A 23734-nucleotide genomic window follows, 5' to 3' on the forward strand; every position below is an offset into this window, starting at 1 on the left:
TGTAACTCCGCCTCTCCCCGAAACGTTCGCTGGAGAGATAGGCACCAGCAGCCCTCCTGACCCCACTCGGGACAAGGGTGTATAGAAAATGAATGGATGGATATATAAAGAGAAAAACTAAAAAAAATTCAGTTTCTTCAGTTTAAAAAAAACCCAGACTGATGACAGTTTGAAAAAGCAACGTTCAGAAGTTTTATTTACGAAACACTACAGAGATATAAATAAAAGTGGTTACAAATGGTCTTCAGTACCTTGCTTGGCGATAGCAAAATGCTGTCGAAATGTCTAATATATAAAAAAAAAACCCAGAAAAATCTACACAATCCAATTAGAGGTATCACATATACACTATTTACATTGCTTCAGAAGAAAAAACACCACAAGTCCCACTTTACAGAGTTTGTTTCATAATGTCCAACAGAAGCCTTTGTCCTGAATTGCTAAAGAGAACAAAAATGATGAAGTCTTCATTATTCTGAAAAATTAGTGGAATTCATTAGACTACAAAGAAACAAACTGAGATCAGTGAAGCTTGGAAGAAACACGAATCTTCACCGTCTTATGACAAATCTCAACATGTACAGATTTTTCTGCAGCAAAATAGTTTTGCATCATCTTCAGAGTTCACACACAGTGCAGGTCAGTGTTGCAGGCATCCACACATCTTACGGAAAGACGCTTCAAAAGAAAGCCATGCAGTTCCGTCAAATTACAAAATCTTGGTCAAATGTCAAGAGAAAAAAATATAAATCCTAAATAAATAAAAACAAAAAAAGTTTACATGTAATAGAAAAAGCACTAAAACACTAGTAGGCACCATTTTGATAAATGATTTCGAAGCATTAAATAAGTTCACATAAGCTAAAAATTGACCAAAATAAAGGTCACTGGTTTTGTTTAAAAGAGGCATGATTTTAGTGGTTTCTGATTTTAATCTTAGTAGAGAGGAGTTAATATAATTTTTTTAATGTTCTCATGGTTAATGCTAAAATGGAAACTGATCTGGATCTAAAATTTAGTGGAGAAAAGCACACACACACGCACACACACTGTGTGACATCACCTCTGTTCCTAAATGAGTGCTCATAAAATGAGCAATAATAGGAATAAATAAATGACTGGTCACAGCTGGAAGGCTAGAGGCATATTTTCAATTTTTAAACACTGGGCATCAATGTACACATTTTTATGGCTATTTGAGTGCAGTAACTTTTTGTCTTTATTTAACCCAGAAAGTCTGTTGAAATGTGAACTTTTTTTTATCCCAGATTCCCCTCTACATTTAGCCTGAGTAAAGAAACTCAGACTAAGTTACCCCAACTCTAACCACCTTTCAACCAATTTCAGACATTAAGTGTCTTTCTGTGGGCACTGTTTCATCTCCCACTATTCTGAAACCCAAGAGACGGAAAGATATATAGTTGTTTTATGTCTACTCAATAAAAATTTACTCCCAGGGGCAGACTTAAAAAAAATAAAATAAAATCAAAAATTTTCTAATTTGACTCAGTTTCCAGTTGAAATTATAAATGTCTTGAGAAGTCTGTCAGAAATTGTTCCACAATCCTGAACTACTTTTCTTTTTCTCTCCATTTGTACACGTGGAGAGTACATTTGTACACGACTGTGCCAACAATCCTCACCTGCACTGTGATTTGACTGTCAAAAGAACTTTGTTTTGTTTTGCTGAGGTTGGGCAACTCCTCTTTAAGGCGTGGAACGGATTCATGTTCCCAAGACACTGAGCACCATCAGAGCCAGAAAAAAAGACAAAAATGCCTAATAAAGGTCTCTGTTCACAAGGACAGATCCCCCCCCTATGTTGCTACAACTAAGTGAACTTTAAAATTAAGAACTGCTCTGTGTTTTTAAATGGAGACAGTAACAAAAATAAGCAACCAAAAGTTAGGAATTTGAAATGCGTCTCTTCATTCTCACTGCAGTTCACTGGCACTCAAGAGTTATGTTTAAAAAAAAAACAAAACAAAAAAACAGGACAACCGGTCCAGCTCTCTCAGGTTATCCAGTTCTGACTTGGCTCGGTTTCAACACCGTTTCCCTCTTCCCCCCCATCCACAGAATTAGTGCAGTAGTTAAGAGGCGTCACAGAGAGCGAATGAGTGAGCTACGTGTCAAAAAGGCACAAGTCCTAGGTGCCATCGTCCGTCATGCTGGTGCAGTCTGGAGAGGCTGCCGTTGGTGTGGCGGGCTCCTCTGAGCTCTGGACCGGTTCCTTGGGCCAGTACAGTTGACTCAGATTCTGATTGAGTTCGTCCAGTTCAGCCGGCAGAGGGATTCCCAGTTCCAGGTAAAGCGAGAGGGCGTCAAACCAGTCTTCCAGCTTCTGGAAGGATGGACTATGGGAGGATGAGGAGGAGAAAAGAAAAGATCAGTGAGGAGTTTTAGGTTAGAACCAGCCCGACGAGATTAAGAGAAAACACGAGGAAGCAATTTGGCAGCAGGGACAAGTCCGTGTGCAAGCAGGTCCATACGGCATGTGAAACTGTTTGTTTTTCTCTCTCTCTCCTCCGCTGCGGCCTCAAGGTGCAACGACACAAGACAAAACCCAGCAACAAAACACAAACCGGTTTTGTGAAATGCTTGAATTTTTTCTTTTTTTTTTTTTGTCTTGATATTTTTTTGTTACGCTAGAGCAAAGTCCTATTATATTACATTTTTTCAATACTGCAGCACATTTTTTAGTTCTGTTTTTAGCTTCAAAGGATGCTTTTAAATTCCTGAAGTCCCTATAAAACGCTCTTTGACGCAGGCTTCAAGGTTCATTAAGTAGACCTGACTTTAGCGTCAGGGGAGAAGAGGAAACTCCATGGCTCATTTTTGATGCTCCAGAATAATTTGCATTTACTGTTCCTTAAAATTTGGAAGTCGTTTCTTTTTGTCGTTTTGCTCTTAACTTTTACTAGAAGCGTGAAAACGGGTTTGATACGTTACATACTGCCTTACACAATGATTACACATTTTGACTTACTACTGTTATTTGAAGTTACAGAAAGCAGCATTTTAAACAAGTGTCTCTCTCTAAAACTAACCTATAAAGTCAAATCCTCTAAACAGTAAAAACTAATTTAAAAAAAACAAAAAAAAACTACAAAGAATCCATCGAAACTTTAGGTAGTTGATGTCTATGAAAACATTTTTTGCAACAGCTGTCAGCTACGTAGACCTGCCTGGTTGTTATGCTGTGGTGTGCATCTGTGGTGTTGCATTTTAATAATCTGGACCAACTGAGTTATCCAAGGCCGATCGGTTGTTATACTACAGTATTTTGGAACAAAGTTTGATATGTTTTGTGCCGTTTTCTTGAAAAGTAAGCTTAAGAGGAAGCTCTCACCGGTTGTCTGGTGTGAGGTCGCAGCAGGCCACAGCCAGGGGAAAGAAAGCTGGAGGACAGTCTTCAGGGAGAAACTTCTCCACAAACTTGCCAACATTCAGGCCAAAGTCCAGCGTCCTGGGGAGGCACTCGGGGTCTGCGTACACTTTTCCGATAATCTGAATCGAATTGCAAATGAAATCTTTTCATGGCAGCCGAGAAACGTCGAATGTCTTTGCCAAGTAGGTATTTAACAAACTGGAGAAGGAAATGTGAAATAACAGCAGCTTACCTCGCAAAGAACGATCCCAAAAGAGAAAATATCCACCTTTTCGTCATAGCGCTTACCTAAAATGACATCGAATAAAGAATAAAGTACATGCACTCTTTGATCCCACGACTGTCTTCTTCTCTCATAATTAAAACATTATTTAATTTTTTTTTTTTTTTTTAGTTTTCCTTTGGGAATAAGTCACTAACCATTTAGCATTTCTGGAGCCATCCAGTAAGGGTTTCCAACAACGGTATACCGCTTCTTCCGGTCAATGCGCCTCAACACCCTCTTCTTGGTTGAAGGTTTCTCCGGAGGAGGTTTGACTTTCTCCTCCACGATGAGTCGGGACAGACCAAAATCAGCAACCACTACAGTGTTGTCCTGTTGAAAGAGGAAACAAAATGTTCACTGGGTTTTTACTGGAAAGACTGATTGAAAAACAAAAAGCTGATCAGTGAATGTATCGACCAGAACGCTAAAAAAAAAATACAAGTAAATAAATAAAAAAAATAAAAAATCTGCAACTTTCAAGGAATGACAAACGGGATTGCACATAGCTAATTTCAAAGTAAAATATCTGGGGCGTTTTTAGAATTACTACATGATTGTAGTTTTCTTCTTCACTGTATTTTAACAATCAATGATGTATTGTTTTTCTATTTATACCGCTTTCTTCATAAAACTGCAACAAATGTCAACAAAGTTAAAGAGGACGGCCAGACGTCACCTACCAGTTTAACCAGGCAGTTGTGAGAGTTGAGGTCTCTGTGGATGATGCTCATTGAATGAAGGTAAGCCTAAGAGAAAAAAGGGAAACTGATTTCTTAGGAATCACATAATTTACACTGCCACATTCACAATTTAATAGAATTAGTAATCAAATCACTGATGTTTAATGGTCAATTTCACCCCAAGGCAAAACAAAGAAAACAACTCACCATGCCAGAGGCGATGCTCTTTGCAAAACTGACTCTTTGTTGCCAAGGAAACGTGTCCTGTGAGTCCAGAGTGAAAACAAACAAACAAACAACAAAAAAAGGACAAAAACAAATAAACTGTTAGAGGCATCATACATGAAGTAAATACAGAGCTTGCACTAATTTTTAAGCATACTTTGTCAAATGCATCTCAATGAAAAGTGTTCCTATATGCTTTTATGACAGAAATCTAATCTGTCGTAGACACAAATTTCCAGAATTATCAAACTTGTTTTAAAGTATAAATAGGACAGGTCACCACACATTTTTGGCTAATAATTTTAAGGTTGTCAGACTTTAAAAACGCAGCCTAGAAGAAAAGACAGACAAGAACGAGGGGTAGGCGGGTGAAAGAGTGAATGCATGGATGGATGGATTAAACTTTTAGGCAGCGGACTTGACAAATACTTTTCCACATTCTTTTTTATTTTCTATCCTTATCCAGACCTTGAAAAGACGTAAACCGAATTCTGCAGTTTTCCAGACTTTTCTGAACTTTGTTATCAGGAGCTCAAAAACAAACCATACTCCTAATTCAAGCAAGAAAAACCCCCAAAAAACAAAAAAACAACATAAACAACACATGACATGACAGAGGAGGGCAGCAGGGTGAGGTAATTTTCCCCTGGAAAACCTTCTCATATCTAAGCCTCCCGATTTCCAAACCTGCCAATTAATGAGCCCAGATCTGTGTAGGAGGGTGAAGTTTACTTCAGGTCACCTGCACTCTGAGCGCCTGTACCAAGCATGAAGGTTGTACAAAAACAAGTTTAACTCACCATGTCTCTGATGAAGTCCTTCAGAGTTCCTCCTTCGATGAACTCCGTGATCAGATTCAGCCTCTTGTCTTTGTACAGCACACCGATGAACTTCAGGACGTGTGGATGGTCGAGGCTCCTCATTACCTTGACCTGAAATTCAGACATGTGGTAGACGAGAAAAAAAAAACAAAACAAGTTCCTGATTAATATAAGCAAGTTACCTTTAATCAGTTCTGAGCAGAGGAAAGCTTAGCACGTGTGAAGAAAGGATTAAATGCGGGTCAAACTAATGAGTTGCCACCAGAGCAATGTGACAACCTGAAAATAATGTACAAAGAGGCGATTGTTGGAGCAAGCGGCGTGGCTTTTAGTTGTGAATCTTAACACAGACGTGTGTGTGTGTGTGAGAGAGAGAGAGAAATCACTGGCCTCCTGCTGCTCATTACCCACCTCCTGCAGAAAAGTTTTCTGCGTCTCCTCATCGCAACGGATCAGCTCCTTCATCACCATCACCTCCCCAGTGGCTTTGTGAGTCACCTGAGACGAAAGCAGGCATTATTTGAAGTTTAAAGAGCGCAAGAGATGAAATGCTGAATGGAAAAAAGAGACGGGAGCTGCAGGCTGACCTTGATGGCCTGTCCAAAAAAGCCCTTCCCTAGGACTTCTCCGTGGATGAGGTCACAGGGTCGGAAAATGCGATGAGAGCAGCTGCTGGAGGATCTCAGGGATTCAGAGCGACCGATGTCTCTCGTGATTATTGGCGCCTCTTTCAGGGAGTTCGGGGACTTGCAGATGCTGTTACTGCGCCTGGGAAAAAAAAAAGACAGATAAAGACAGTCAAATGGCATGTAGGCTCAGACCAAAAACAAGGAAGATGGAAGCATATTAGACTCTCTCTGCGTACTTCAAAGACCTCCTTTTCAGCATGCCATCGTCAACTTCGTCTGTCCTCTCCAGGACCGTGTCGGACGGCGAGGACAGACGCATGCGGGACGTGGCCGGGACGCCCAGCTGGTTCCCAGGCGAGCCCAGTCGGAGCTGATCCATACGCTGCCTCACCGGGTCGTACTCTATCAGTAGCTGCAGCGTGTGACTGGTGTGGTGGACCAGATCGTACACCTTAACGAGAAAAGGACATGCAAGATTGGGACAGCTTTTCCTCAAAGCAACGTGAACCAAAACTCCAGGATTTTTTTTGTTGTTTTTAATGCCGTTTTCATTTTTTTTTTCTTTTTATGCAACACGCGAGCAATCACCATTACTAAAAGTGAACATGTGTCATGTCACCCCACAGCGTTATATAAGATTCAAGTCTGACATGACAAAAACAGCCCACAAGTAGCAGCAGGGATGCACAAAATATTACAAATACATTGTCGTTCTCAGTCTAAGCAACATAAATGACACAAAAGATCGTTTGGAATGCAATCATTGGTGGAAAATGTACTCAAAAGAACATGAGGTCACACTCTGCATGCCAGTAATATTTCGAGCCAGTTAGTCGGAGTTGAACTGCAGTGGAGTAGAGAGTTGGAAGCACAGGTGATGTGGACTCATCATGCTTTCATCACGTCGTCACTGATTTTGCTAATAATGTCACGTGACCCTCTAGTATTGTGGAGTAAAGGCCCCACAGAAACTAAGCAAAAGTTACTAGGAACTCAAATAAAAAGGAAAATATAAACCGAACAAATTTACTCAAATTAAAATTAGGATGTTTCTAAGCTTTCCAGAAAACAATTAAAACAGAAGGTTTTAATTGATATGCATTTTAATAAAGTGGAAAATAAAAGACGTGTCAGATATTAGCGTCAGAATTTGATTCCCTTCAGTTTATTGTGCCACAGCAAAACTACAAAGTGCAACCTGTGGAAAAAATCTCCATATTGATGAGTGGTAAAAAGAAAAAAGAAAAGAAAAGAAAAACAGGCTAGATCAGCAATATCCAAAACAAAACAAGAGCATATCTGAAGGGGGAGGTTTCGAGGATGAGCCTTTAAGTCATTTAAAAGTCTTCCTCTCCCAACTCAAGAATGTTGGAAGAATGTGAGAAATGCAAAAATCCACGTCGAGATGAGAACATGGCTTTGAAATATGCACTTGAGGCATGAAGCTAATGAGGAAACTTTGATTTGAAACATTTCGGTTTCTGCAACACCGTAGCAGGACTGGTGTTATTTAAAATAAAATAAAAGCTCACCTCTTTCTCCATCAGCGTCCCAACAGGCAGTCCATTGATCTCCAAGATCCTGTCTCCAACGTGGATAGCACTTCGCACCTCTGGACTGATAAGCATCCCTCTGACCCTGAAGCAAGAACACGCGAGCGACTTAAAATCAACATCAAGCTTCCCACCACTACCTCATTTGCCGTGACACGCTTCCACACACACACACACACACAGCAGCGGTTCACCAAACCTATAATCATGTCTCGCATAAAGGCATTACTCACGCAACAGCGACACAGGCGCACAGATCCGCCGCCAGCAGTTTCCCACTTACTCTTTGACTTGAACGCTGGCCGCGCCGTTCATGTCCCTCAGCACGGACACAGAGAATCCCCTCTTCCCGTTAGCCGCCGACGGCATCGAGATGAGCGTCACCGTGTGCGGCAGGGAGTACAATATCGAGTCGTGTGAGCGTTTCTCCAACATGGGGGTGAGGATTACCTGCTTGTAGCACTTTCCACTGCAAAAGCAGGAAAAGAAAATGGTTCCAATAATGCTCGAAATAATTAGGAGTATTAGCAAAAAGTGTGTAAAAAAAAAAAAAAAAAATCTAATTTCGGCGTGAGAAACATGACTGATGATTCATGCTAAATGAAGCATAATGCATGCAACCTGTAATGCAGGATTATTAAAGAAGTCTTTAACTTAACTGACAAAATATGTCGATATTTAATCAAATATGTATTGAAAAAACGATGCCAATGAGAATTAACAAATATATTACAGTATTAGGCATATTACATTTAATGTTATTTTATTATTATTATATATATATTGTTATATGTTATCAACTTTATCATGGCAGCGTCATGATTTTTTGCTTTTTTTTTTGTTTCAGCTCAACCCATCTAGGTCAAAGCGCAATGACACTAAAGGTCTGCATCTCCAGTTGTTGAGTGCCACTGACCTTTGAATGCATCCCTACAAACCACAATCAAATCAGTGTTTAATGGCCAAGCCTTTCTATGGAATAAACGAGTCACATATTTAAATACAACTGAACAACCTTTTTCAAATGGTGTTTAAATTATGACATGGAATATTAACTTCCAAATGATGCATTCTTTAACTGGACTGTAGTAAATCCACTGTAGAGGAAGGAGACATATTGCAAAAGATGATGTAGCAATCTTATGTTTTTAATCACCAGCTTTCACTTTCACAGTCATTAGCCTAGATTTCGACTCTGCTTTCAACCCCTTAAAATCTCCCAGACCCACGTAAAACAGACTTACCAATAGAGTTTGGACCTCTCGACCAAGGCGTACGCGTCCCGGTCCTCGATGATCACCTTGCAGCTCAGACACACGAAACACTCGGGGTGGTACTTGTGTTCTCCAGCCACCTGCAACCAGAAGCAAACCAGCTGATGCCCCATGCAGGACAGAAGAGAAAACGATCCGTCGAGATCCTCTGCCGTGTGATTAATAAGTGTGCGACTCTGTGAACCCTCCCTCAGATTGAGCTGTGACACAGCGGCAACACCTGCTTCACTCTCAGCCTGTCTGGAATTTGCTCCAACGTCATCCAGGCAGGTCTGAGCTGTTTGTTTCACTGCTGCTTTCATGTCTCTCTCTCTTTCTCTCGCTCTGACACTTGCTGCACATGACTTACCAATTTCCCTTTCAGTAGTTTATGTCATGCTCTCTTAACATCTGTCTTCCCTCTTTCTCTCCCATGCAAGATGAGATAATGTTCCGGCGCATGAGCAAGCAGTGGGCTTAGTAAATACAGAGCCTTGTAAAACTATTTGCTCCATTTGAATCGCAAAGATATGAGAAAATCCTGCAATGGAGATATTTTTAGTAAATACTGTGATGCAGAAATTAGCTGCAATAAATTCAGATTTTTCTTAGTCTCTTTCTCCTCTGTTCTTCCAATGCTCCCAGTGACCTTTGACCTCTTCCCACTTCTGTGATTTGGGCATTTACTGCAGCTGAATAGAATAGTGTGAGCTAGTAACACATAGAAAACCATTATTGCACTAGAAACATTAATTTTATGTTCATGTTGTGCAATAACGATATATTGTTAATCCCTACATGTTACAACAAAATGAAAAAAAAAAAAAGATTTTATAGGGATTTTATGTAAAAGGACAAGAGGAGCACAGAAAAAAGCACATTAATGTGAAGTTAAAAACATTGTGGTTTTTAATATTTTTTGGAAATAAAACTACATAAAATGTGTAGTTTTATGTAGTTTACTTGTTTACTTGTATTCAGCCCCTCTGATTCAATACTTTTTAGAAGCAGCTTTCAAGTGACCTCTAAAGGAAATTGGTTGTCTTCCAATTTCTAAAGGAGAATTTTCGTTGTTGGACGAAAAGAAGCGACATTTTTTAGATTGAACACTACAGGTTCTTTATTGTGGAAAAAAATAGGAAAACTGCATCCGTTTTCTCCTGCTTTACAATTCTGTTTTGGATTTAGTTATCCGGATTTATTATATAAAAATCTAAATAAAATATAGGGAAGTTGGTGGTTGTGAAGTGAATAAATGTGCAAAAGATTAAGTGATATTAAAACATTTGCAACAATTACTAATTTCAGATTAATCTATGCATCATGAAGTCATAGATACAATCGACATATTTGCAGACAAAATAAGTTTTCCACACAGTGTAATGAATATTAAAGCTTTTTCAGAACATTCCTAAGTTTTCCCATCTTCATGTGTGCTGCTTTGTGCTGGAGGGGCATGCTCAAAAACAAAAATCTAAATCATTCCTTTTTTGCTCGACTATTCACATCTACCTGAAACTTGAGCACAGACAAGTTTGTGGTATTTTTCCAACATGTTCTGTAGTCGTGAGTCATTTCGTCTGTGCTGGAAAAGGATTCCCAGCTGCCTGAAGGTGATGTCGACAAAAACGATTGTGACATCTCCTGAGCTCGTCTGTAACTCCTCACCTTTGAGCACAAAAACAAAACCACCCCCCCTCGGTTACGCCCTGCCCCGGGCCTAAACAGTGAGACGCAAGACAACAGACGAATGTAGCAACAGAGCAGAACTTCATAAACTGATCCCGAAAACTGCTTAAGAAGGGAAAAAAAAAATAAAAAAATCCAATTTCATCAATAAACAAACAAACTAGAACAAGAGCAGTTGTGTTCTGGGCTGGGATGCCGAACATGCAGCAGCAGCAGAAGCAGCTTTGTACGAGCCTCCTCTGCTCCTGGACCACAATGCTTTTCTGTCTGGCCGATCGGCCGCGGTGCCAGTTCAGTCCTGCCAAAAAACGCTCGGTGAAGCTGATGAAGCCGGACGCCAACGGCACAATGTAAAAAAAAAAAAAAAAAGAAAGAAAAAACACTCTGCCTGTTGCTTGGTGGCAGAAAGAAAACGTCAGTCTGACCGCATGTTAGCTGGGTGACCTTGTTTGTGTCTAGCAGCAGAAGCTTCCAGCTGAAGGACGTTTACTGCTTACTTATTTATTGACTCTTGTCTGGTTTGAAGCGAGCACCGTTTACTCTGTCAAATTCTGATATTGGATCTCTAAAAAGCCATCTATGCACGTCATCATAACTGTGGGTAATATTAACAGAGCTTCTCGCCACACTGGACTCCAACATGCTCCAAAACCGCCGCATGTTCTGGTGCTTTCCCACTCGATTCTGCATGTGGGGAAGTGAACCGTGGAGAACTTCTGTACAGAGAAGGAGCAGAGAGGGGCCTCCAGGGGGGGAAAACTAATTCACAAGTCTATGCAGAGCCCCCTTCTGCACGATTCAGCAGCGGGCCAAAAACAAGTATCGTTCACAGCTGAAAAACAAAAGCTTCTCACTAATAAGGTCTACCAGAAAAATAAAACTGGAGCGCGACACAGGCTGTGTGAAATTTGTTTTCATAGATGTCCATAGATTGAGGGCAAAACAAATTGGCTGCTTGTGTTTTATTATGCACACACTCAGCGTTGCAGTTAATTTCTGATCCAAATTAGATCAACACTACTTTAAAACCTTTCAAGTGCTTATCGTTTAAATTACAGTTTGTAAATCTTTGATGCCTTTTTTTTTCTGTTTGCAAAAGTTAGAGAGTTTAACTACACACAGGTCCAACCTAAAGCTCTCTTAAAAGATTTTTATTTTTTTTAAAAAGCATCAAATTGAGCCTTAAAAAGAATAATCAGCATTTATTGATGGTTTCACTTGCCATGTAAATCTAAAACTATTTCCCTAAAAAAAATCTATTTTATTTTTAACACTGAGTGTATCTTTTCTTATTAAATATTTATTTATTTGCCAATATAGAAAAGAACATTACTAAAATGAATTAATCTGTTTTTGCAGTAATCTCACTGCGCCAACACACTGAAAATGGGTCGTTATCGAGTCTTATCAAGCCTCTCAGCAGGTTAATGATCCAAAACATTTGATTAGATCAACATAGAAACTCAACAGAGACAAAAGCATGTCCGCTTCAATCCCAAAACACAAATACAATAGAAACCTGATGAGTGAGCTGAAGAAACAGAGTGAGGTTTGAACTACTCTATATAGTCTAGAGTAGTTCAAATGCCATCTGTAATCATTTTCCTTTTACCATCTGTTATTAGTATTTACACCAGAACGATATTTAGGCTATTTTTTAACCAGCATGAAAAAAAGAGAAAAGCTAAAACTGAATCAAGAGCAGAGTTTGGCTCGAGTCTCCACATCTCTCAGTCCTTCCTGCCCTGGAGTGCTCCCAAACTGCTTCAGATTTACATTTACCAACATACTCACTCGAATAATTAGACCACATTCACAAAAAATAAAGAGCTGGCCTCTCGTCAGCAGTTCAAGCAAAAGGGGGGGAAAAAATCCCACAAATAAGAAAAGTGGACTGACATCTGTGAGATTCCTGCATAAAATAACATAATTAAATCAGAACTATTGGCTTTAGATTTAAATTTCAGATTAGGTCACCATGCCAAGAAACCAATAAAAACTCCTGGGTTTGTAAGACATTGGTAGTTATACAAAAATATATACTTTTAGTCCCTTTTAGGAGGTTAAATAAAAATAAAAAAAAAAAACCTCCAGCACTTACACCTCGATTCTGTTGTGACTGTTAGATGCTCTCATTGTTAAATTCATAAAGAGCTTTTCAACTCCCCCCCCCAAAAAATAAAAATAAAACTGCTTACAAACTTCAAGATGAATAGACAGTTTCTGCAAAAACACCGTCTCAAGACAGTTTGTGATAACAGGCTGGCATCTCTTGTAAAGAGATACCAGTAAAAAAATGTAAAAATAATAATAACGGACTTACCATGGCAGGTCCTGTCATGAGCAGCGAACAGCCGTGACAGAGCTCCCCAAACTTCTCCCAGTAGTGTTTCTGACAGTACAGCTTGCCATCCTTCTCATAGTACCAGTTAGTGAGGTTGTCAGAGCAGACAGAGCATCTGGAAAGACAAAGACAGTCAGACAGCTGCAGAAATCAAAGCAGGACAAGAGATGCAGGATCTTCTACACCGTACAACTGTACAGTCTGTTTTTTTTTCCCCCTCTGGGAAGCTAAAAGCAAAAAAAATCTTTAAAAATGTATCTGTCTTTCGTTAGATTGGCAATCCACTGCGATCAAACATGTCTAGAACAGGGTTTCTACACATGTTCACAATGAAAGTCTATGTTTTAAACCAGCAGCGCGCTAATTGATTTTTAGCAAATTTCACAAGTATAAAAACAAAAGTTTACAAAAACTTCAATGTAGAGGTTGCTATTTAAATCAGGGTTTAAATAGAAAACCCAAGATTGTGGATGGATGATGGGATACTTATTCAACCCGAACCACTAAAATACTTGGTTTCAGATCGCCAAGGATCCCATCACAAATTATCCACAAGTCATTCTTGTGGATAAGTTCAAATCTAGCCTCAAGTCTTTGTTTTTGGGACCAAAGTCCCTCTTTTTCTTGATATATGCAAAACACAGCCTTTTTTTTATCAATAAAAACACTTTTAATTAATCACACACTCTCACAGAAATGTTTCAAATTTTAACAGGGATCCTCAAATTTGATTGGCTTTCATTGATTGAGCTTATAATTAGAGCAAAGAGACCCTGTCACAGAAGAAACATTTACAGAATGGTTGCACTTTAAATAATTGCAAAACACAGATATAATAACACTTTTTGCAGCCTGTTGCTCAAGTGTTGTTCGTAATGTACAGGACAGAACGGAGCTGGTACATATACACTCAGACTGTTCCCGAGAATAAGAACATGCATCTACGCCTTTTTGCTCGAAAAGGCTTAGATACATTTTGTCTCTGGGATGTGTAGGAACTTGCATGGCTGCTGTTATTTTAGCTTTGCGGAGTCGTTCCACCCATGAAGCTGATTAAAATTAATCCTTTGTCCACTAAAGGTGTAGAATGATTCTAGAACCTTGAAAAGATTAAACTTTTCATAAAATAAGAAGCGAGACAGAAAACCCCCAAAGCACTAGGTAGGCAAAAAAAACATGTATCCACAAGGACAAAGTCTGCAGATCACCCTGCTGTTTATTGTTTTGTTTTTTTTGTTTTTTTTGCTTACAGCTGTACATCGCTGTTCTTTTCCTTATCTTGGTCAATGTAAACACTGAAAAACCATCTGTTAACCTTTAGGCCAAGACATGCAAAGTAAACCATTAAAATACTTCTGGCACAAGTTTGGACTATATTCTCTTGGGTAAGATCCTCTTTTGTCAAATCCCTTCGCAATTAAGGAGAAACATTTCCCAACCCAATAAGATCAACACATACCGATCCAAATGTTTACTTGGATTTCTGCTGACTGCTTCAGCTGCTGATTAGTCTGTCACCTGAGGTGAAGCTTGGCACAGTAAAAGGAACTTTAATGACAACAACCTAGTGACAAAATGTTCAGAGGAAGGAATGCAGAAGATGCCCCAAACTAGGAAGTGCTTACAGTCTAAAAGCATTTCCTCAATCAAGCAGCACCGATTATGTAAATCATGGAGGAAACTGCCTCGCTGGAGTTTTGCGTTATTGAAAAGTCTGCTGTGAGGTTTCCATTGTTGTTGCCTTCATTTAAGTTTTGCTTTTATTCTTCAACCTTGACCCTCCCACTGTGGTTTCTATGAAATCCTGCCACATTATGCTGAAAGAAGTCTAAGATTTAGGTCACAGCTTGCAGGCAAACAAATAGCATCGTATGCCATAAACTCCCAATGGTGAAATGAAACAAAAAGACCAAAAAGAGCAACTAGTATTTAGTACACGTCAAGGCCTTCGGGACGGTTTGCAAATATAAACTGTAGTGACCTTCTGATTGACAACTTTCTTTAATTTAGGTGGGCATATAGTCAATGTGCAGAATAATTAAACATTTTCTTAAGAGTGAAAGGAATCCTAATTGATCCCTCATGCAAGTCAGCATAGGTTATCAGCATTTTCACATTGTTTTTTGAGTTTTCAGCAGCCTACATGTGACAGCCGCACATCACGTTGCTTTCTGTACTGTAGGTATGGTTGATCCCGGATTATTGACTTTGGCACCACATCCAGATATTTCAGAGTTATCTGGCTTTACTTTAGAAGGAGCTGTCCTGCAGACGGAGGAACACATGGTTTTGTTTCGACTGCAGAGAGAAATGCAGGGAACTGGGAAAAAAAAAAACACTGGCTCTCTGGCAGACAGAACAGCAAAGCGTCAACATGCAGAGACACAAGTGTTACTGCTTCCAGAAAAAATGTGAAGAAAAAACGTTGAAGATAAACCAGAGGTCAGCAAAATGACTACGGCTTCAGACAACTCGCTGTGATTTGATGAGTCAAAAACGGAGAACAAAGTTTGCTGAGGTGAAGGCTGCGTGAGTAATAATGGCTGCGGTTGCAGCTGTTTTAAAGGCCAAGCATCTGATGTAAGTGAAAAGGGGCCAAAAATTGTTTAATTTTAGTACCAGTAAATGCAATGACTTGGACAGAACAGCTGGCATCAAATAAAAACGTTTGTAAAACTTTGAAAGTTCACATGTGTGCAGCCCAAATAAAGAAAAGCTATACATTTTTCTGAAGCATTTCTCCAGTACTTTTAGTTCTCAGTAGAAGATGGAAAACTAGTTTAACTTTAGATTTTACAACTCGCAAACTTTCCAATGGATAGTTTTAATAGATGCTAATAAAGAATAAAGTACAATGACCAGGTATACTCTCTCATTTTTACTTAGGTGTAGAGCTGCAACGACTCCTTGAATGATTTGATTATTAAAACTCCGAGCTTCATTACTATTTAATACGCCATGTTCCGGCCGGGCGATTATTTGCGTCACGCAACATTTTCACTTCTGTCTATGAGTTGCTAAGTGCTAGCAACATAACATGTCCAATTTTCAAGTTCAGTCTGGAGAATCAGGGGGGAATCCATTGATTGATAATGTCTGGCTTTTATTGTTTTTTTCAATAGGCATCCTTAAAATGACTGGTGCGATGCCTTTCTCCTCCTTTCTTAGTGTGTGCATGCAGGTACAGTGGAGACTCACAGCAGGCTGCTGTAGCTGATTCTTAGCATAAATGTAGCTTTATGGACAAACAAGGAAAAGCATTTCCTACCGTCCTGGTCGCATCAAATGGATGGCAGAGCGCATTGTGGCGGTATATATGTTTATGTGTGTAACAAAGCCGCCAAATCTGGTCACACACACACATGGTCACAAAAGTTACAAATGGCTGGGAAAAGTGAGTTAATCTATTAAATTGACTGAGGATCAATACTTAAACTAAAAGCTTGAGTATAGACATTTTTTTTTAATAAGTGTCTCTGTGAGTCTGCTGCTTTATTATTAAGCTGAACATAATTTAGCATAATTTTGTCCAGGTTAGCTTAAAAAGTGAACTATTGTTGTGATTTAAATTTTTAAACTACAGAAAAGTAATTGTTAGGGATGCACACATATGTAAATTTGAGCTGATGTTGATATCCGATATTTATACTGTTAGGGCAGTATTTACCAATATTTAATTTTATCCATTTTTTTTTATTTGATTACTCAATTAATTGCCAGAGTAATGGGTAGAATGCTCAAAATCTAAAAACAAATATTTACAACATCCCTACTTAGATCTAATAATTAACTATTAAAAAAAGTAAAATTAATTTATTAGATAGATGCATTATATTCATAGTAAGATATTTCAAGTATTTCATTTTGCTAATGCTGATCAATTTAGCATACGGCTAATTGAAATCCAGAATTCAGTTTCTCAGAAAACCTAGAATATTACGCAATATCAATTAAAGTGAACATAAGTAACAGAAATATAAAGCTGCGACCTGGAAAGTTTTGTTACTTTTATTCATCTGATGTCCTAATTTTCTATTTAGCATAATTTTGGGTTTTCACATAAACACATTTTAATTCTGCAGTATTTCAACATAACATTTTTAAATGACTCTTCCTTGGTGACGACAGGATACAAAGCCTCCCACAGCATGATTCTCCCTCTCCCTTGTGCGTTAATAGACGTACCAAGAATATGAGTTCATAAGGCGAGCTCTTATCCTACAAACAGCATAATTTTCCATTGAACCTTATCTCAAGCTGTTGGTGGGAAATTGTGACTGTTTCGTGGTTTTCTGGAAACCTGAGTAAGAATTTCTATTGTTTAGAAAGCCTGCCTCGTGATGGGCTAATGAACATCCTGCCTCATACCTCAGTAAGGGTCCTTCTAAAGTCCAATGATTCAAATTATCCAGTCGAACTTAAAAACAGCAGCTTCAGCAGCAATCCAGGTTTTAGGCCCCATCATGTGTCTGAAGGAGCTTCTTTGAAAGCTCACATTTCTAAACGTCCTTAATTGGAACATCAGACTTGAAGTATCTTTTAATAACATTCACATCCTTTTTCTGCCTTGTGAGTGATTAGTTTGCATGTTCAATGCAGACATGAAAAGAACCATTGTTTATGGATGAAGATTGAACCACATTGTGTGAGGAAGGAAAAAAGACATTCCAGTGGGTCCAAACGGTTAGCTTTGAATATCCCGCTGTAGTGAACTTGTGCTGGTTACGATTCTTTGACATGAGACTTTAGACGGTTACGATTTTTATAAATAGGCTAAAAAAGTCTCTTTACATGATAATCTATCCTTAGTGGTTTATCATCACCCTAAAACGGTCCTGTTAAAACAAATGCATTTAGGACAGCGTCGCAGGTCAGCCTGGATTGGAGTTACCAGGTGATACTTAAATTGTCAGACGGGACAAAAGGTAAATTAAAATGAGGAAAATATGATGTCAAGTGTCAACAGAAAAAAGGAGAAATCACTTCCCCATAAAACAAACACTGTGTAATTATGTCCACATAATGCCTGAATGAGATGATGCAAGTGTCATAAAAACACCTGAATCCTTCATCCACACACTGCTGAATGGATGGCAGAGAACATTAATTCAGGTGGCTCTAAGGCAAACAATGGCATTGACATTGCTGCACAAACACTACAAAGCAAACATTACTCATTTCCTAAAACCCACATTCCTGCTTGTATTTGGAGGGAGAGACGTGACCAATGGAGCTTAAAACATCTGCAAATGTCCTACACTGTAACGTCATTTCAGGGCATCGTTCATCCCCAAACGACTTCGTTAGCCTCAGATGAAGATCGATCTGTCACCAGTGATTTTAATTGGCATGTATGAAAGAAAAAGCTTGTTCTAGCTGTAAGAAACATATTTGGTTTATACCGCAGCAAAGTCACAAGGATTCCAATAAGTCCAACACATGCAACAGGCAAAATGCGGATCATTCATTTCTTGACTTTCCAGAGATATTGTGTTCATCAGCAATCCCATTCAACCTCTACACGCTTACCTGCAGAAGGAAGATTAGGATATAAACACTTTTCTTTTTGTAATACAGTGGTGGAAAATGTCTCTGCATGTTAACAGAAGCTTCCATCTTTGAAATTGTATACAGCAGAAGAAAGAAATGAAGGTGAATTAAGAAGGCCAAGCAGCTCCACCCTGTACTGTGGCAAGCTTCGATAAGATCTCCAGCACTGCACACAAAGTGAGGAACAAAAGCTAAGTGGGTTGCTTTGTTAAAGAAAAAAGAAAAAGAAAAAAAAAGAAAAAAAAAAAGGACTTTGGTGGTGTCTGAAACAGCAATTCACAGATCTGAATCGCTGTCTAGGAATGTGCAGCACAGGCTAATGTAGTGTTACCTATGGGACTCAGTAACACCACCAGGTTTACTGGAACAGGAGTGACGTTCGCTCACAAGAATGTTACACAAGGTGGAGGTGCGAATAGGGCAAAGTGGCAGGCAACATGTGGACAATGGAAAAAAAGAAAACACACTGCATATTCTTTCAGCAAGGACACGTTTTATTTTGCTTTCTTAAGACGCATTGTCTGGCAAAGAATGCCACCAGAGATAAGGGTGTCAGTTTACGAAGGTGCCGAGTTACAAACACACATGCAAAGCATGTCAGCTCTGCAACTTCTTTTTTTTTAGAAATGCAGCTTAAAGACAGAGTGGGGGACGGGGGAGAATCTAGGTATTAAGTACAAATAAAAGAGGTGAGTTGCAATGTAACGGTGTCAGGTCATTTGAATGAGATAAGAGGTTTAATTTGTTACTGCAGAGTCGGTATCTTTAAAGTGTATGCGAGGACACTAAAATTCAACTTAAGTAAAACTCCTGTCTTAAGTTTTTGAATGTAACAATTTTAATTATTTCAATAAAGTGACAAACATTATTTGTATATAATCGTAGAGCAATTTCAGTAACAAGATGCTGTTTTTTTAGCCCTAAAATAAAAATGTGGTGAAGAATTTACTGCATGCATAAAGGTACAAAAAGATATCTCAAAATTTTTATCTGCTGTTGAAATTGGTTAATTTGGTGTTCAACACAATTTTAGCTTTTATTTTTTTTTGTGCGGAAATTTTTATTATTTGGATTTATTTTCTTTTAAGCTTGATGGACTTGTGGTATCATGAAACTGCAGAGAAAAAGGAAAAGTATTTTTCAAGGAAAACCAGAAAAACCGGTGGGTCAGTTTATTTAAAATAAAATAAACATGCTTTCAAGGGATGGGCAATATTATATTGCTTGTTAGGTAAAAAAAAATATATATATATATATTGTGAAAGGTTAGTGATTAGTGATAAGTTAGATTAAAGTCATTCTAAAGATTGCAGATATTTTTGCGGGGTTCCAATCTGACTTAAATATCTGAATTAAACATCTTCTCACAAAGTTGTTTTCCACACCAGGCTACTTTTAAACAAATATTTTGTGTTAATTTTAGTCATGTTGTCTTGAAAGTTAATATTTAATGAGTTTTTTTGTTTTTTGTATTTTAACAGAAATACATGCAGTGAAGGCTCATTAGTATGTGAAGAAGGGAGAAGATATTTCTAGCTAAAGCTAAATTGAAAGCTGTGTCACTGACTTAATCCATTAGAATTGAAAATAAACAGCAAACTTGGATCAAAACAAGTTTATCAAAATATCACAGTGAAATGTTGCTGAAATTACACACACAAAAAAAAACAATTAAGCAGGGAATACATGGGACTGAGCATTTGTGCTAGAAACTGAGATTACTGGTACTTCATAATGACTAGAACCACATCAAAATCATCCGGTTATGTCAATCTTTTATAGAGTTTTTCTCTTTTTTAATGTGCACTGTCCTCTCTTTTAATAATGGTAAGAAAAAAATCCTTAAAGGTTAATCTTACAACTGAAAACGTTTGAAGTGGAAAAAGGGTTGAAATATTGGTGTACACAAGTTACACAACACAAAATAATTATATTTTCACTGCAGCACCGAAACAGCACATTCACCTGTAAAAATGTATTCCCTTTTAACGTCTCAAACATGCAAGAGGACTCTGGTTTGCATTAGTGTAGTTTTCTTAAATTAGTCAAACAAATGTTTTTTTTTTTTTGCTTTTCAAATGCAAATTCAAAACAACAAAGCATATCATCATCAGGAGGAAACATATGAACATCAATTGTTAACTAAAGGGAGAAACCCTGTGGAGAGTTACATCAGGTAGGCATGTGAGGTATTCACCTGTGCGTGTAGGTTCACTGCCCCAAACACACACACCCTGAGCTGTGAGGGCCAGAGAGGTTTGAGCAGCATCACCACTCAGGCAATCATTAAGCCTCAGTACACAAGGACAAAGTCCTCCAGAAGAGCAGGACCATCACCAGCCCTGCTCTGTGACACCGACAGGAATGTCTGGGGGTTGTGCACAAATACAAGCGGGTTCGGGGATCATCTACGTTATAAAAGGTTTAAAAGCTTTTCTACTTTTTTTTTTTTTTTGCTGAGACTAAACCCGAGCTCAAGGTTGCATGGGCGTGTCCCAAAAAAAATAAAATAAAAAAAAATCCCTAACCTGGGATCACTTACTGAAAGCAGGCGTTGTGCCAGGTATCCTGAAGGACCTTCATCTGGAATGAGTCTTGAATTTTTCCTCCACAGCCCGCACAATAACAGTTACCTGCAAAAAAAGCAAGTGTTCAGTCAATGCTTGAGAAGTGAGAGAGAAAAACTGTCTAAAATTAGTAACAAAAGAAGCCGAGTTCAATTCAATCAACCCCTGTCCACGCCACCGAAGCCTAAAAATAAAATAAATAAATAAAAAAAAAACGTAGAAAAGAGTATGAATTAAAAAGTGGCTCCTATTTGTAAAGCGCTACAAACGGTTAGCTCCAGTAAAACAAAAACAACCTCGCCTCATTATAGAATAACCTGAAAGCACTCCTTACTTTCTGGTTCCTCCATCGACTCTACCGAGAGCGTCGTCGAGATTTGTGCTCCGTCTACAAGCTTCTCATTCTGCAGCAGCGGAGCTGTCATGAGTCGCCTCTCGTTTACATCCCAGACCTCCACTCAGCTCTGAATACATCAGCAGGAAAATCACTAATTCCCCCCCTTTAAAGCTGCGCACAAATACAAAGACCAAATTCCTGGTGGACGGAGCTGCTTTTCTCGCTTGCTGGCAGGACAAGTGACGTAATGCGGTCGCCACATTCCTGTACGGAGAGCGGAAAGGCTCAGCTGCAGCACCTGGAGGCAGAAAAGGGCTCAAAACTGGAGACAAAATGTGAAAACGAGGGTCATCGACGCCATCTAAAGGCCATGTGACAGTAATGCCACACACTGAAGATATACAAGCAAACACCCACATGAAATATACCGAGTATTATGAATAATAGTTTTTTTCTTAGGGAGTAAATGTAGGGTAGAGTTCGACATTATTTGTCACAGTCTTTGAGTGTCTGCGTCTTGGGTTTTTGATTATGTTTGATCATTTCCTTGTGGAAAATGTGTCTTCTTTAATGTGTGAATCACTGAATGAAGTGTGAAGCGCTTTGGGGTCATCTGGACTTGATAAAACACTGGACAAGTACAGGCCATTTCCATATGTCTTGCCATATTCAAATCATTTCAGTTTGTTTATTTTTGTTGTTTGGGTGTTGCCATATTAGTTAATACATTTGGGTTTAGTTTATTAGTTTATTCTTGAGCTCTGTTTCTTTTATGTGTAAATGTATTTTTCTTAGATGAAGTGGTTTTTTCTTCTTTTGGTTAAAAGAGCCTCTGTTTTAATTAGTCTCTCCCTCAGTTTCCCTGCTGTTTACCCTTCCACTAGTATGCTACATTTCCACTGATTAGTTCAGAGGTTCCCAAACTGTGGGGCGCGCCCCCTAGGGGGGCGCCGTGTCATTGCAGGGGGGCGCGGGAAGCCGTCTGGATGAAAAAAAAAAAAACATGACCACTGTGCTGGGTTTTTACCTTAGAATGGCCAACTCTCTGTTATTCCTATGTTAATTTGATACAGTAGAGGCTTCCACACTTCCCATATGTGTGTCCTCTGTCACTTTTATCAGCAGAATACGTTTGGAAACCACTGGGGGGGCGCAGAAGAAAAAGTTTGGGAACCACTGGATTAGTTTATCTGGTCACTCTACCTCCCTGACTCTGTATTTAAATTCCTGATTTTTCACTGTTAGTTGCTGAATCATGATTTTTGTTCTTTTGCTGTCATTTTGCCCATGCATCAAATCCTATTCATATGTATTTTTTTTTTTGTTAAAACACTTCAACGTGCATCATTCAAGCAGCTATCTGCACCTTGTCTCTGACAACCATGACTTTATCAGCAGTACTATCGTCATCAGCTTTTAAGAAGCACGTGTAGACTATCTTTGGATTCTACTGTGTCATCTCACATATTATCTTAACTAGGTATTCAAAAGTGACAGAAGGTCTGAGTGTATGGGCAAAAATAGTTTTTGAATAAGGATAAGTCCTTATTCAAACTGTTAAGGGCGAAATTAAAAAACAGCGTCACCCTATGTGAAATGTTGAAGAACCACAGTTTTAAATTTCAATTTCTACAGCCACATTCAGGATGAAAATTCACTTTAAATAAAACCTTGTGGAAAAATTGAAGTTGGCTATATTATCAACACTAAGTCATTCCCTTTCAAACGAAAACTCCTAATCTAACTGCTTTAGTCAGTACAGACAAAAATGTTGAACTATAGTTGTCAAAATCTGTGAAGCAAATGTTATTCATTTCCTTATGATTCTTTACTGAAAATGTCTCCAAACTGAACAGTTCTGAGGTGATTCTGATGATATTGTTTACAGTTTGGCACAGTTTTACCCACAAACTACAAATAAGCTTGTAGTTTGCGTGCACAACGCTATACATAAATTAGAACTGCAAAGAGCAGTAAAAATGTGACGCACATGTATTTATTGTCTTGTACTCGTTCATCTCACATTAATGTGTAACTTCACTGTACTTTTCACCTGGTTGTGAAATAGTGTATAAGGCTGTCTGTGTAAATTCTGGGATGATCAATTCAGTCTGTGTATATGGGCATTAAGTGAAAGAGGGCCCTCTAAGTCAGTTTAATGACAAAGGAGTTGTTATTATATAGTATTAAAATGGTGGCATTTTCGTCAAAATACGTGAAAATCTCTATTTTAGTTTCTTAAAATCGCCTCCACAGTCACATAATCTGAAGGTTATAGAACCTATGTAACACCTGGTTGGGTCATGTAACACTGTAGAGCAGGCAGAGGCTTTTATTTTGAAAAAGGCGTGCCTTGCGCACCTCTCGTTGCAAACAGATTCGCTGATCGGTGAAGTCGGTTAGGTTAAGGCCGCCTGCGGTCGTTACATA

General features: G+C 38.7%; 2 protein-coding genes across 2 annotated transcripts in view; one reads left to right on the forward strand and one right to left on the reverse strand.

Annotated features, from left to right (window-relative positions):
- Window positions 1-168: 168 nt before the first annotated feature.
- limk2 (LIM domain kinase 2) lies at window positions 169-21695 on the reverse strand. Its single transcript, XM_007559129.2, has 16 exons — window positions 21302-21695; window positions 20943-21033; window positions 12830-12965; window positions 8809-8918; window positions 7848-8033; window positions 7544-7649; window positions 6248-6462; window positions 5970-6150; window positions 5794-5880; window positions 5362-5493; window positions 4544-4600; window positions 4337-4402; window positions 3812-3986; window positions 3624-3679; window positions 3353-3510; window positions 169-2357 (listed from the first exon to the last, which is right to left on the reverse strand). Exons 1-16 carry the CDS (start codon window positions 21390-21392, stop codon window positions 2150-2152), a joined length of 2055 nt encoding a protein of 684 aa, XP_007559191.1. The 5' UTR covers window positions 21393-21695; the 3' UTR covers window positions 169-2149.
- A 1530-nt stretch (window positions 21696-23225) lies between these two features.
- The window catches only part of LOC103142855 (sodium- and chloride-dependent GABA transporter ine), a 9949-nt gene continuing 9440 nt past the window's right edge, over window positions 23226-23734 (forward strand). The window contains exon 1 of the mRNA XM_007559130.2: window positions 23226-23707. The gene's annotated coding sequence lies outside the window, so the exon portion shown is untranslated. The remainder of the gene's footprint in view (window positions 23708-23734) is intronic.

Source organism: Poecilia formosa, unplaced genomic scaffold (assembly GCF_000485575.1).
Source record: "Poecilia formosa unplaced genomic scaffold, Poecilia_formosa-5.1.2 Scaffold103, whole genome shotgun sequence".
Lineage (NCBI taxonomy): Eukaryota > Metazoa > Chordata > Actinopteri > Cyprinodontiformes > Poeciliidae > Poecilia > Poecilia formosa.